The sequence below is a fragment of the Pseudophryne corroboree genome, chromosome 3, assembly GCF_028390025.1.
Source record: "Pseudophryne corroboree isolate aPseCor3 chromosome 3, aPseCor3.hap2, whole genome shotgun sequence".
Taxonomy (NCBI): Eukaryota; Metazoa; Chordata; class Amphibia; order Anura; family Myobatrachidae; genus Pseudophryne; species Pseudophryne corroboree.
In genome coordinates this window covers 232676187-232690577 of record NC_086446.1, presented here as the reverse complement: position 1 = coordinate 232690577, position 14391 = coordinate 232676187, and the positions used below count along the sequence as shown (strand labels likewise).

Genomic DNA, 14391 nt, shown 5'->3' with positions numbered 1-14391 from the left:
ACAGACCTGTTCAAGTACAGTCGGACAACGCCACCATGGTGGCGTACATCAATCGTCAAGGCGGCACTCGAAGCCGCATGGCAATGAGGGAAGTATCACGGATTCTTCAGTGGGCAGAACGTCATCTGCCGGCCATATCCGCAGTGTTCATTCCGGGGGTCCTAAACTGAGATGCGGACTTTCTCCGGCGTCAGGACGTACACGTCTGAGTGTGGAGCCTCCATCCAGAGGTTTTTCAACTTATCGTGGACAAGTGGGGCCTTCCAGATGTGGACCTTATGGTGTCTCAACACAATCACAAGGTTCCGGTCTTCGGAACAAGGACAAGGGAGCCTCAAGCAGCGTTCGTGGACGCTCTGGCAATTCCATGGAACTTTCTGCTGCCGTACGTGTCCCCCCCCCCGGTGTCACTCCAGCCCAGAGTAATTAGGAAGTTCAAGCAAGAAGGAGGAATCCTACTTCTGATCGCTCCAGTGTGGCCCAGACGGCACTGGTTCTCCGATCTACAGGGCCTCTCGCTAGATCGTCCCCTTCTACTTCCACAATGACCAGACCTCGTTCAGGGCCCTTGTGTTTACCAGGACTTGGCCGGTCTGGCTTTTCCGTCTTGAGGGCCAAGGATTTTTCTGAGGTGGTCATTCAAACTATGTTGAAGGCCCGTAAGCCGGCTTCTGCTCACATTTACCATAGGGTCTGGAATGCTTACTTTACTTGGTGCGCGTCTCATAATCATGACGTTTTCAATTTTAGTACGGTCAAATTGTTGGCCTTCCTACATCAGGGCCTGGACTAAGGCCTTCGTCTGGCCTCCCTCAAGGTTCACATTTCTGCCTTGTCGGTTTGGTTTCAGAGAGATTGCTACCCTACCAGATGTTAATACTTTCGCTCAGAATGTGTTGCGGATTCAGCCTCCTTATGTAGCACCCGTGGCCCCTTGGGATCTGTTGGTGGTTCTGGAGGCCTTGCAAGAGTCTCCGTTTGAACCTCTTGTGCCTGCAGACCTTAAGTGGCTTTCCCTTAAGGTTTTGTTTTTGCTGGCTATCGCGTCAACTAGAAGGGTCTCGGACTTGAGTGCCTTATATTGTAAGTGCCCCTATCTGATTTTTCACCATGACTGGGCCGTTCTTAGAACGCGTCCGGGTTATCTACCCAAGGTGGTGTCTTCCTTCCACCTTAATCAGGAGATTGTGGTTCTGGCCTTTAGTTCTCCTGAGTTGTCTTCCAAAGAGCAGTTTTTGGATGTGGTACGGGCTCTCCGTATCTATGTGAATAGAACTGCCTCCGTTAGGAAGTCTGATTCTCTCTTTGTGCTGTTTGGATTTCACAAACGTGGCTGGCCTGCTGACAAGCAGACCTTGGCCAGATGGATTAGAATGGTGATTGCACATGCTTATGTACAGGCTGGTCTGTCAGCTCCTGCTACAATCAAAGCCCAGTCTACTCGGTCTGTTGGACCTTCTTGGGTGGCCCGCCGTGGTGCGACCCTACAACAATTGTGCAAGGCGGCTACGTGGTCCTCAGTGAACACGTTCATAAAGTTCTATGCCTTCGATACTTCCGCCTCCCAGGATGCTTCCTTTGGACGCCGGGTTCTTGTGCCCGCTGCAGTGCGTCCCGTCCCATAAGGAACTGCTTTAGGACATCCTCGATGTTTGTTTATCCTTGTGGAGCCCAGTGTACCCCGCAGCAGAAAACGAGATTTATGGTAAGAACTTACCGTTGTTAAATCTCTTTCCTATCACCATGATATCTCATTATGGTATGTAATTATTCCAAAATACGGAAAAATACAATATCCAAAATACTTCTGGTCCCAAGCATTTTGGGTAAGGGATACTCAACCTGTGATTTATATAGGTTGTAGGCTTAAATGTCTGTATTTAAAAGGCTGATGATGTGAAACAGAAAATAGACATTTTGCAGATGATTCTATTGGCAGTGTATCTTCGTGCTTTCTCAATGCACATATTTACAAATACTGAGTGTACAGAAAACTGGTGATGCATAGTCTCACATCTATACTTATGACATAAGGGGTCATTCCGAGTTAATCGCATGCTGCCGATTTTCGCTGCACTGCGATCAGGTCTCTACTGCGCATGCGTATGCACCGCAATGTGCACGCACGTCGTACGGGTACAATGTGGATCGTTGCTTAGCTATGGATTTAACGAAAAATCCATTCGCACAGCTGATCGCAAGGAGATAATGAATGCCAAATTGATTTCTCACAAATATTTAAAATGCCCGCTCTAATATATATTGTAAACGCCTGCACCTCTTATTACCATATCCCATGAATGTGTGCTATACATCGCAAAACACTGCATCCCATAAGAGAGAACAATACACCCACACATTATCTGAGTTTCAAAGCTCATTGTTATTAAATATCATATTTGTTATTAAAAAGGATATGGATTCAATATATATTACAAAGTACAGTATACCTATAGTTACATGGTTACACTCACACAGTAAGCAGTTAAAACATACAGTTACATACAATTACATACAGTTACAGGCCACCGATACAATTACCATTCCCTCCAATGCATCTTATGTCTGTCTCTCTCTCTCTCTCTCTCTCTCTCTCTCTCTCTCTCTCTCTCTCTCTCTCTCTCTCTCTCTCACCTTACAGCAACTGAGCTCCTTTGTGATCAATGTGTTATCTAGTTTCTGGGGGAGGGATTCACGATGAGTCACCAGTTCCTTTGTATATGGTAATCAGGTTCAGCCTTGAAGACATCCAAAGGGCTGACCTGAGTTTCCTGTCCACTGTCCTAATAAGAGTGATTTTAGCTTTTATACATTTAATCATAATTCCGTGTTGCAATGTCCTACAACTTAATAACAAGTATCAAATGAATCCACACATTAATCTAGTCGTTTTAACAGTAAACACGACAGGTCTTTCTTGTTTCGTTCAAATAATACACATTCATGACATTACATCATTAGATAATTTTAAATCCTCATGATGTCTGGCGCTTGATACCACCACAATTATGTACTGCATGAAATAAGTGTCGAATCCATCTCTGTGGCATGTCCGTGTAAATGCGTGTGTTACCATATATTGCTGTGCTCGCTGCGCGTATTTGCAAGTATAGCCACTCATAATGTGTGTAGTTTGTATGTTCTCTTTATGTAATATTTTTTTGACTTCGACAAGATTGACAGAAAGAGGGCATTTATGGGTGTCAACTGACCGTTTTCTGGGAGTGGTAGGGAAAACGCAAGCGTGTCCAGGCGTTTGGAGGGCGGGTGTGTGACGTCAATTCTGGCACCAAAAAGACTGAAGTGATCGCAAGGGCTGAGTAAGTTCAGACATACTCTGAAACTGCACAAAATGTTTTTGCAGAGCTCGGCTGCACAGGCGTTCGCACACTTACAAAGTGAAAATACACTCCCCTGTGGGCGGCGACTATGCGTTTGCACGGCTGCTAAAAACAGCTAGCGAGCAATGAACTCGGAATGACCCCCAAGATGCGTTAGTTGAGTTATAAGGGTATGACCTCATGTAAGAAAAGTTCAACGCGCTATTGTCGATGGAACTGTGAGCTATTCAGAATTAGGGGCAGGTGTATCTTTTGCACCTTTTTGGTATCTGTTGTGAAGTGTGTGGCCAGAGGTAACGCACAGCCCACTGTGCTTCAATATTTTAAAACATATTCTAGTATGAGTCTTGGGATTTTCTTACAGTAACTTCCTTTATCTGTGAATATCATTTCACCAAGGCTGTGTGATGACATTGTTTTAACCTGCTAAAGAAAGGAAATTACCGAAAAGCCAAGTTAATGATTTTCCAGTGTGTTTCCTCACTCTGTGATCACCTGTATACAGTGTCAGCCTGTAACCCATCTGTTGCACTGTTGGAAGACAGATGTAACCAATCTCCTAGGCGTTGGTAAGAATGCTGTGTTGTCACGTGTCTCAGCAATATCACCAGTGCAGCCTGAGCCTAAGGTGATTACCTAGCTCCTTCACCTGTAGGGATAATCCTTTCATGGTTTCTGCTTATCTCTCTCCATTGTGGAAACTTGAGCTGACTTCAAAAGCATAAAGGGACACGAGTCCTTCAGGAAATGTGTGCTTGTTCACAAGTATTATCCTTTCCAAAGGCGTTTACTATTGTATACCAAGGACCTTAGGCTATGTGTAAATGAATGAACCACCTGTGATAATGACATGCAATAATTACCTAATTATTTCACTGACATCTCCTCTATTTTTATGTTTTACAGATGAAATAAAATCTGAATTGGAACCGCAGAAGTAAGTGGCAAAACCTTCCTCCGCACAAGCTTCTGCCGAATGATGTTAATTGTAGAACAGTGACAGTGGAGGAAGACCCTAATTCAAATCTCACTGTCCAAATGCCAGTTACTGGCTATGGGCACAGTAATAATACTATGAACTGCAGATACAGCCGTGTATATGTTGTATGTGTAAATAATAAAATGTGAGCTAGTGGTTAAAGTGAGTGCTTTACATAGCCGTCACCTGGGGTTCAAATCCCGATCAGGCCTGAGGCATTGAACAATGTAATAAAAAGGTACTGTGTGTCTGAGAAATTGTTAGCCTGTATAATGTGCAGCAGACTTATGGCATTGGTAAACCGCTCCGAAATGGTCGGGTTTTTTATGAGTGAATTAGGTGAAGAACATGACTTTAACCCTATCCCAAATGATTTTAGTTAAAAGAAAGGAAAATATATATCTATCTATCCGGTAAGTCCACACTCACTGCTGCAGTTCACAACATGGGCGGTGCTCCGTAAAGGGCTCTCAAGAAGTCCAAAACATATCCAAAAAGAGTACAGGCACTCACCACTTCCTTGATGATGAAAAATGTATTACAACTCACAGGTGTATCTCACATAGAGACAGTCAACAGCATGTCAGCAAAGGATGTCGACGTTTCGGCTCCATCTGAGCCTTTTTCAAGACAGATAAGATCACATCAGGTTCACACCCAGCAGCCCATGTGCCCATGGAAGTGCTTAAGGAAGTGGTGAGTGCCTGTACTCTTTTTGGGGAGATATATATATATATATATATATATATATATATATATATATATATATATATATATATATATATATATATATATGTGTGTATGTATGTATATTTTTAAACATCGAAACATCGATCGGGAACATCGCGGCTTTCATTTTGAAAGCCGAGACAGCCTGCAGGTATACAGGGGGGGTCTGGGGTTGGCTTGGGAGGGTTCATTTACTCTTCCCAGCAGCTGCCAATGTCTGCAGCCACTGGGGTCCTGCCGTGCTGACAGATCAGCAGTGATCCGCAGCACGGCAGACATGGGGAGAGTGCAGGGAGGCAGAGCGAGCTTCCGGTCCCTCTGATAGCAGCAGCGGAGGGAAGTTTCTCTTCCTTGCCACTGCTAACACTATCTGACTGGTCGCATCCCGTGCGACCAGGTCAGATAGAGCACTTGCAGGCATGGTCGCATCTGATACGACCATGCCAGGCAAGTGGTTAAGTCATTTATCTAATGCAGCATTGACAGAGACAATGAGGCCCACATAGGACTGGTGAGGCCCTTGGATTTATAGTGAGCCTTTAGCATAATAGTTCTTGTTATAATAGGAAGAAATGTTGCTTGTGTCATGCAGCCAATAGGGGTGTTTGTCTAGCTGGGTGTGAATTTATTTAGCAAGTCTGCTTATTTAGAGGATGCAGTTCCTACAAAGGAACATGGCCAGGTACAGCTTACATTTCACCATTATTTTCACTTTACATGTCATTTTGTAGCCACCTATAACATAGTAACAGATTAACATAACTTGTTTGAAGTGAGGTTTTATTTGTTAGTATAGTAAATATATGTATGTTTGTTAATATGGCTCTGCAAACATGAAATGTAGTATGATGTATACTCCCAGTGCAAATATTAGACTGCTTCCCAAACACGCATCACCCTTATAGTATATAAATGTGTGCGTTTAATGGGAGCAATTACATTTCTCTATTTCTCGCTCTTTTAGTGATGGATCAGCTGCACTCTCCAAACCTAAATTCATTGAAGCCGACAAGTATTTCCTTCCATTTGAGTTGGCCTGTCAGTTAAAGTCCCCTCGTGTTGTCAGCACATCCCTGGACTGCCTGCAGGTACTTTCTGTTTTTTAGCTTTCTTTTTGATTTAAACATCTGTGCTCAAGAAAGGATCTCCTTAAAACTTGGACTGTCAGGGTTCCTCGAGGACAGAAACAAAGAAATGTATTGCCATGTCCAGAGGCTCTGTTGTACAAATGTTAAATACTTTGTGAAATATGTTGCTAAGGCCCAAAACACTTTTACCTGTACCCAGATTGCTATTGTGCTGCATCGCACTCCTTTTCACTGATTGCAAAGGCGTGTACTGAAATTGTCCATTGGCAGCGGTCAGGATTCCGGCATCTGTTTCCTGACCACTGGGATGCCGTCCGCCGGCATATCAGCTGCATCCCGTCCAGTTTTGTGTATGTTTAAAAGAATATTGGTGGTCTTATCTTACAGAAACTAATCGCTTACGGACACATTACTGGCAATGCTCCAGATAAAGGAATTGCTGGGAAACGTCTCATCGATCGTATAGTAGATACAATCTGCAATTGTTTCCAAGGACCCCAAACAGACGAAGGGGTGCAACTCCAAATAATTAAGGTAATGCACTGCGCTAAGAAGATGTTTTTTTAACGATTGGCCTTAATAAACAAGTTTCTGACTCCTTGTGTGATTGTTGGTCCCCATCCTCTCTTTATGCTAATTTATTTATTTGAGCGCAATATACTGTGTACAATTGTGTTCTTTTTATAATCTATTTTGTTCAGTATAGGTGATATCCATAAGGTATCTTATGTATAACCGCTGTTGACCTGTAAATGGTAGCATGGGCATCTGCTGTGATAACATATAATTAATGATGGTTTTGCTCTTCAGGCTCTCCTGACTGTGGTCACATCCCCTTTCGTTGAGATCCATGAGGCCACGGTCCTCCAAACTGTTCGAACATGTTACAACATATATCTGGCCAGCAAAAATCTGGTGAATCAGACAACTGCTAAAGCCACACTCACTCAGATGCTGAACGTCATTTTCATCCGGATGGAAACTCAGGCTGTAAGACATGATTTGCTGACAAATACTTTATTAAGCTCACCCCCTGTTCTCTTCAGAAGAGTAATGGTACTTATATTTTGCTATGCCCTCTACTGCTCAGCTGTGGCAAATGTGTGTGTGCCAGGTTAGTGAAGAGTTTGTTTAAAATGGCATTTGGCTGCGATTTTGTCCATTGGGGATCCTGCACGCTTAGATTCTTTGCATAGCTGACAAGCAAACATCCTGGCTCATTATAAGTTCCAAGGAGTGACATCTGTGTTAAAGTACTCCCTTTTATTATGCTACCGTTGCTCACTAAGTATGTACATGAAATGGTTCCTTTTTTTTCTTTTGTTTATATTGGCATTTTCTGCAGCGGGGTACACTGGTATTCCACAGGGAATAACATTGGGGTGTAGAGTTGGATCTTGATCCGAGGCACCAACAGGCTAAAGCTTTGACTGTTCCCAGGATGCACTGCACCGTCTCCTCTATAGCCCCGCCTCCAGGCACTGGAGCTCAGTTGGTAAGTTGGTGCCTGCAGTGTAGGTCACTAACGGGGGGGCTGTGCTAGGCAGCCCTAATAAGAGCTTTTTAAGAAGAAAGAAGACTTCAAGGGCCACAGCACAGGCACTAGATGCTGTGTATGTCATGCTGACATTCTGTGCTGCGGCTCCATCACCTCCCCCAGCGGCGCTGCATACTCCCGCGCCCTGGTTGCCGGGTACTTGCAGCAGAGGCGCTCCGGTCATCAGGCTCACATCACCGCAGCTGCTCTCCTGTGGTCGCACTTCAGGGAGGAGGTAAGAGGGTCCCCCAGGAGGGACCAGCCAAAATCGCGATCCGGTCGCAGTCCCAGGAGACGAACGCGCCGCTGGCATGGACACTGTGGCCATGCAGGGACCCCACTATATCCACCAGGGCAGGGGCAAAGGTCGGATTTACTAAAATCCGTTTAATATAGGCTCCATAGTACCCGGTGGTGATGTCCAGCAGAGGGGATAAGTGCTGACCTGTAGCCCCTCCCCCAGATCCAGGCGCAATCTACAGCTGGTGTTCCCGCCCTGGAGCTGCATCTCTCTCTCTCCCCTCACTCCCTGTCAGTGTTTGGGCGCCATTTCACAGAGCTGCGCTGATCTCCGGGACTGCTGGGCACTGTCTCCTCTGTAAAGCCGCCTGTCTCATCAGCGCTGTGCATTTACAGGACACTTATGTATTCAACATGTCGTTTAGACAGCGTTAGTTAAGAACAAGTGTACTGCTATATGAATATTTAGTACAAGTATGCTGTGATATACATCCAGTGTTTACTGTGCATTGTTATTTCTGAATATATACATTTCTATACGTAGTATTACTAGTCCAGTGCAGTTTTATATGTAATAATTTCTGCATTGTACCTGTGACTGTGTGTGCCTATAGCTGCCGTGTGGATTGTTTTCTGTGTATCACACATATTGCTATCACTATATCCTGTACCCTGGGGAACTAAGATCGTCAGGGTCTCATATACCATATAGTGTTCCACAGGATATACTGTTTTGTATTTTTCAATGTGTGTTTCGGTCACCTCATACCACTTAAATCCTCTCTTTGTGCTCTGCAATTGCGGTCACATATCTTTGGGGTTTTTTGTCAGGTATTGTGTTTGTCTGGCTATAGTGTACTGATATTCCCTAAGGCTACATTCCCAGTAATGTCTGCTGCACAGGGCGGGAAATCCGCAGACGCTCCTGCATCATGAAGTGCTGGCGCCACGGATTTATCTAAGGAAATGATTTCTGCTGTGGGTTCAGGTACTGGGTGTTCTGCACCCTCTAGTCAGCCCGCAGCGCCTGTGGCAGATCCACCTTGGGCTGCATTTTCAAATATGCTGACTACGCTTGTAACAAGACTTACGCCCCCTGTGGGGGACCACCTGTGCCATTACAGCCACATATTTTCCCTGTAGTTAATCCACCATGGGTGGATACTCTGTCAACCCAGTTACAGCAATTAAATCAGTCCTTGGTTAAACAAAAACCTAGCCCTCGCCCTACTGGGACCAAAGGGTCATCTAAGCGGGCCATTTCTTCCTCACAATCCACTAATATTTCGGATGATTCTTTCGACTCGGATGGGGAATATACTGATCCATCAGATGCTGATACTGCTGCTTCTGATGAAGATTCTACAACACAGGTTGATGTTCCTGACCTAGTGGAGGCTATCATGCTGATTCTTCAGATTGATGATGAGATTGACCCTCCTGATACGTCTAAGACACCTGATAAGTTCAAACGTCAGAAGGTTACTAAATTAGTCTTACCACATTCTGACCATTTAATTGACATAAGTCAGGAATCCTGTTCTTCTCCAGGAAATACATTTTCCCTGTCTAAAATGATGCTAGCTCGTTATCCTATCTCAGCGGAGTTGAGTAACAAGTGGGAAACCTCGCCACCAGTGGACTCGCATTTAGCCCATCTTGTGGTGTCATCTACTCTGCCTGTCACCACGGTCACCTCTTTGAAGGAACCGACGGATAAGCGTGTGGTGGGTTGCTTGAAGTCTATTTACACTCTTACAGGTGCCGTACATAGATCCACTATGGTAGCCTCTTGGGCTGCAAAAGACATTGAAGCATGGTTTCAAGCAATTGAGGAAGAGCTACCTCTGACTTTTTCTGACACTGCCAAGCAATATCTGTCATATATTACCACAGCCTCCAAGTATATTCTGGAGGCGGCCTCTGATGCAGGCGTTATGGCCGCCAAGGCTTCTGCTACGTCTATCCTGGCTCTCTGGATTCTGTGGTTACTGTCCTGGTCGGTGGACCTGGACTCTTAAGAAGACCATGGAGGTGCTCCCTTTAAAGAGAAATAAACTGTTTGGAGATGATCTGAACAAGATTGTGACCGACTTGGCGTTGGCCAAGACTGCGTTTCTCCCAAGTACTAATCCTTTGGTTCCGAAGGCTAGGAGTACTACTTTCTGTTCCTTTCGACCTCCAGGTAAGGCAAAGGGTCAGGCGTACCCGAGACAGGCTCGCACTTCTAAATCCTCTAACCCCAAGCCTAAAGTTCTTGGGCCGCCCGTCAGCCTGCTTCCAAATTGGACAAGCCTGCTGCATGACGGGGCGGGCCTCCCCCCTGGGAGGCCGACTTCTGCAGTTCGCCCAGGTATGGTTAAAGACCACTTCGGACGCCTGGGTGCAGGAAGTGGTCTCGCGGGTACGCAGTCTCTTTCAAGAGACATCCCCCTCGCCAGTTTTGATCAACGGTTATCCCTTCGGATCCGTTAAAAGCACAAACTCTACATTTGGTTGTACAATCCCTCCTGAATACAGGAGTGATAGTGCCTCTGTCTCAGAGAGGCAGGGGATACTATTCGATGCTGTTTCTAGTTCCGAAGCCGAATGGCTCCTCCAGGCCTATACTCAACCTCAAAGCTTTGAACAAATTTTTGAGGGTGTCCAAAATCCGTATGGAACTGCGCTCTATTATACTTGCTTTGGAACCCAAGGACTATATGGTATCCCTGGACACACAGGATGCTTATCTACCCATACCTATTGCCATGTCGCATCAGCAATATCTTCGGTTTGCTATTGGCAACCTTCATTATCAGTTCCAAGCCTTGCCTTTCGGACTGACCACAGCTCCTCGGATCTTTACCAAGGTCATGGCAGTCATGACGGCCCTTCTCCGCCGTCAGGGTACCAGGATCCTGCCGTATCTGGACAACTTGTTGATCCTGGTGAACTCCCCAGAGGTTCTCCTCCGTCATCTGGAACTGACGGTCCAATTCCTACAAGCCCACGGGTGGCTCATCAACTGGACGAAATCCTCACTGGTCCCTGCTCAGAGCTTGGTGCACCTGGAGGCATTACTGTACACACACAACCAACGTTTGTTCTTGTCTCCAGAGAAGGTCCTGAAACTTCAGGACAGAATCGGATGCTTCCTCTCTCGCCAAAGAGTGTCGATACACTCGGCGATGCAAGTACTAGGCCTCATGGTGTCGGTTTTCGACATGGTAGAGTGCGCTCAATTTAATTCCTGCCCTCTGCAGAGGTTAATCCTTTCCAAGTGGGACAGCCTGCCTCACCGGATCAGGTCTCAAATCATCTCCTTGACTCCTGAGGATCGTCTGTCACTGAGTTGGTGGCTACAGGACCAACAATTGAGCAGGGGTCGTCCCTTCTGGATCTCCAACTGTGTCCTCCTAACGACGGATGCCAGTCTGCGGGGTTGGGGTGCGGTGTTGGAGCAACACTCTCTTCAGGGTCGTGGACCAGGGAGAAATCTCTCCTCCCAATAAACATTCTGGAATTGAGGCTGGCCTGCGAATAAGCAGACCTTGGCCAGATGGATTAGAATGGTGATTGCACACCAGCTCCTGCTGCTATCAAAGCCCATTCTACTTGGTCTGATGGACCTTCATGGGCGGCCCGCCGTGGCGCGTCCGCAGAACAATTGTGCAAGGTGGCTACGTGGTCGTCGGTGAACACGTTCATCAGGTTCTATGCCTTTGATACTTCCGCCTCCTAGGATGCTTCCTTTGGACGCCAGGTTCTTGTGCCCTCTACAGTGTGTCCCTTCCCATGAGGAACTGCTTTAGGACATCCCCGATGTTATTACCTGTGGAATACCAGTGTACCCCGCTGCAGAAAAGGAGATTTATGGTAGACTTACCATTGTTTAAATCTCTTTCTGCAAGGTACACTGGATTCCACAGGGTGCCCACCCTTACGCACTTAGCTTCTTTAGGTTTGTATGGCATTAGCAGCTAGTCCATTCTCTTGTCGTGTGAATGTGGGTCTATGTGACTAACATCTACCATCTCTTACCTGCTACTGCATTGGACTGGTTAACGAAACTGATCTCCAGTGCCTGGAGGTGGGGCTATAGAGGAGGCGGTGCAGTGCATCCTGGGAACAGTCAATGCTTTAGCCTGTTGGTGCCTCGGATCAAGATCCAACTCTACACCCCCGATGTTATTCTGTAAGTACCATAAATCTCCTTTTTTTTAATGGCTTAATTTATGCTATTTCTTAAAGTTTTATGTCAAAAATATAAAACCATCTAAGAACGTAAAATATAAACGTACCCATACAGGGCAAAATCTGACAATTCACAATGTAAGCTGACCCCAAGGTGGCAAAATCCAGCACTGTGACATGTCTCCGGAGATGCACTTACATTTGTACAACGTTTAAGGGCATTTCCTGCTCACATACTGTAGCTTAGATGATGCATACCTCATTTCCTTAGCTATATGAGCGGAATCGGTATGAGATCCCGCCACCCGGGATGCCGAACGTCAGGATGCCGACATCGACATCCCGAGCGGTGGAATGCCGGCAAGGGGGTGAGCGCAACGAAGCCCCAACGCTCGTCATAGGTTCTGTTCTCCCTCTGTGGGTGTCGTGGACACCCATAGAGGGTGAACCGCCTACCTCGCTGGTATACCGGTGGTGGTATGGTGGCCCTGTTGGGATCCCAGCGTCGGTATTGTGGCAGCCGGGATCCCGATCTATTGGTATGCTGACTGCATACCATATGAGCAGGAAGTAACCTTAAACATTGTACAAATGGATTGTGGTATGGCAAGATTTCCTTAGAGTAGTCACAGCGACATCCATGTTTCCACCCATGTTTGTTAGGTTGTTTCTGTTTGGCCCTAAATTAGATAACAATTCTGCTAGCTACTAAGGAATATGTTATTTCCTTCCAGTTAACGCCTCTAAGTCAGTGGGTCACAGGTTTCAGTCCTCTCTGTCCTTTGTTAGTGGAAGAATGTCATTGGTTAGAAGTCAGAAATCCTCTCCTAGAGAGAAGTATCCAAAGGTGAAAACTACCTTGATTAGGAAAACTCTCAGGACCAAGGCCTGCTGATATGCCCTTCTAACATGACAGTCTTACCCCGATCCAGAAAATCATGTGTTAGGGACCCCTCTTCTACGGCTCTGGAAACAATGTCCCAGTTCTTCTATGGACGTGTGGGTCAACGTTTTCTTTTTCAGAGGATACATTTTAGATCTGACTGAACCTCTGCCACAAAGGTTCTTCAAAAGATCCTTTTAGAATGTTAGACAGTCTGTCAGGTCAGCAGAGCTGATTGTTCCCATCCAAAAAGAACAGTGAGTTCCTGGCTAATATTCTCGCCTTTTCCTAGTCCAAAACCGACATGACTTTCAGAAGAATTATAAATCTCAAATATAACTATTCTATTATGAGTGAAAATGTTTTCAGGGTTTATACATCAGATTGGTGATGAATTTGATGGACCAGGAAAAGTTTCTCATGTCATTAGACATCAAAAATGCATACTTCAATTTTCCTATATGGAACAGTCATTATCTGGATCTTGCTCAGGTCTGTGGTTGAGAAGGTCCTTTTCAGTTTAAGGCTTTGCCATCAAGGATGGCAACTCTTTTGTGCTCTGTAGGTGTAATGGAGATTCCATAAATATGTAACATCTTAAGCAAAGATCAGTATTCCCTTGGGAACAATGGTATAATGTAAGTTACCATGCAACCCACCATTTTCTACCTACTAATACCATGATTCCCCCATATAGCTTCACTTTTACTCTCTTGTTGAGATCCATTATCTTTGCTAATAACTATATAGGGAACATCATTGTCATGTCTGGAGCCTTATATGCTTGTGGGTTTTTTTTCCCCCCTCACCTCAGGTACAAGAACTTCGAGATTATGAAAAACAACAACATAAAGTGCATTCCCCTGCAGCTCACAAATTATCTGGTTCTCCCCTTATTGGACCAAGAATACATATCCTTCAGCAGAGTGAGCCCCCTATGCCTATTACTGGTGATGGAATAAATGGAGGTCAGAACAAAGATTGCCGAGCAGAAACTGACATCAGGACATGTGCAGATGGTAAGAGCAATGAGCTTGATAACTTGTCTTCTGTTAATTAAAGTGCATTTGACTATATATATATATATATATATATATATATATATATATATATATATATATATATATATATATATATATATATATATATATTAATTATTATTTTTCATTTTTCTTTCAAAACTCTTCTGCTGCTCCTTCGTCTTGTCTCCAATTTTGAAGTCGGTAGGGTTTGATTATCGGTAGTCAATATAATATTAGCATGTATAAGGCTGTATCTGATGGGCAGTGTCATAAAGTGAAATTGGAGTTAAGCAGGAAACCACTGACTGAGAATGGAAGCTGGAATATTGTTGTGAGGCTTTCGTCACTGATGCTGAAAGATAGGTTTTATAGAAGAGTGCTTGGACACAGTTCTAC

The 14391-nt window shown here is 45.0% G+C and overlaps 1 protein-coding gene across 2 annotated transcripts in view; it reads left to right on the top strand.

Annotated features, from left to right (window-relative positions):
• Positions 1-14391, top strand: part of ARFGEF2 (ADP ribosylation factor guanine nucleotide exchange factor 2) — a 125853-nt gene that overhangs the window by 9649 nt on the left and 101813 nt on the right. For both annotated transcript variants that reach the window (XM_063958894.1, XM_063958893.1), the window contains exons 2-6: positions 4248-4278; positions 6014-6137; positions 6525-6671; positions 6948-7127; positions 13788-13992. In XM_063958894.1, coding sequence (XP_063814964.1) covers positions 4248-4278; positions 6014-6137; positions 6525-6671; positions 6948-7127; positions 13788-13992 — 687 coding nt within the window. The remainder of the gene's footprint in view (positions 1-4247; positions 4279-6013; positions 6138-6524; positions 6672-6947; positions 7128-13787; positions 13993-14391) is intronic.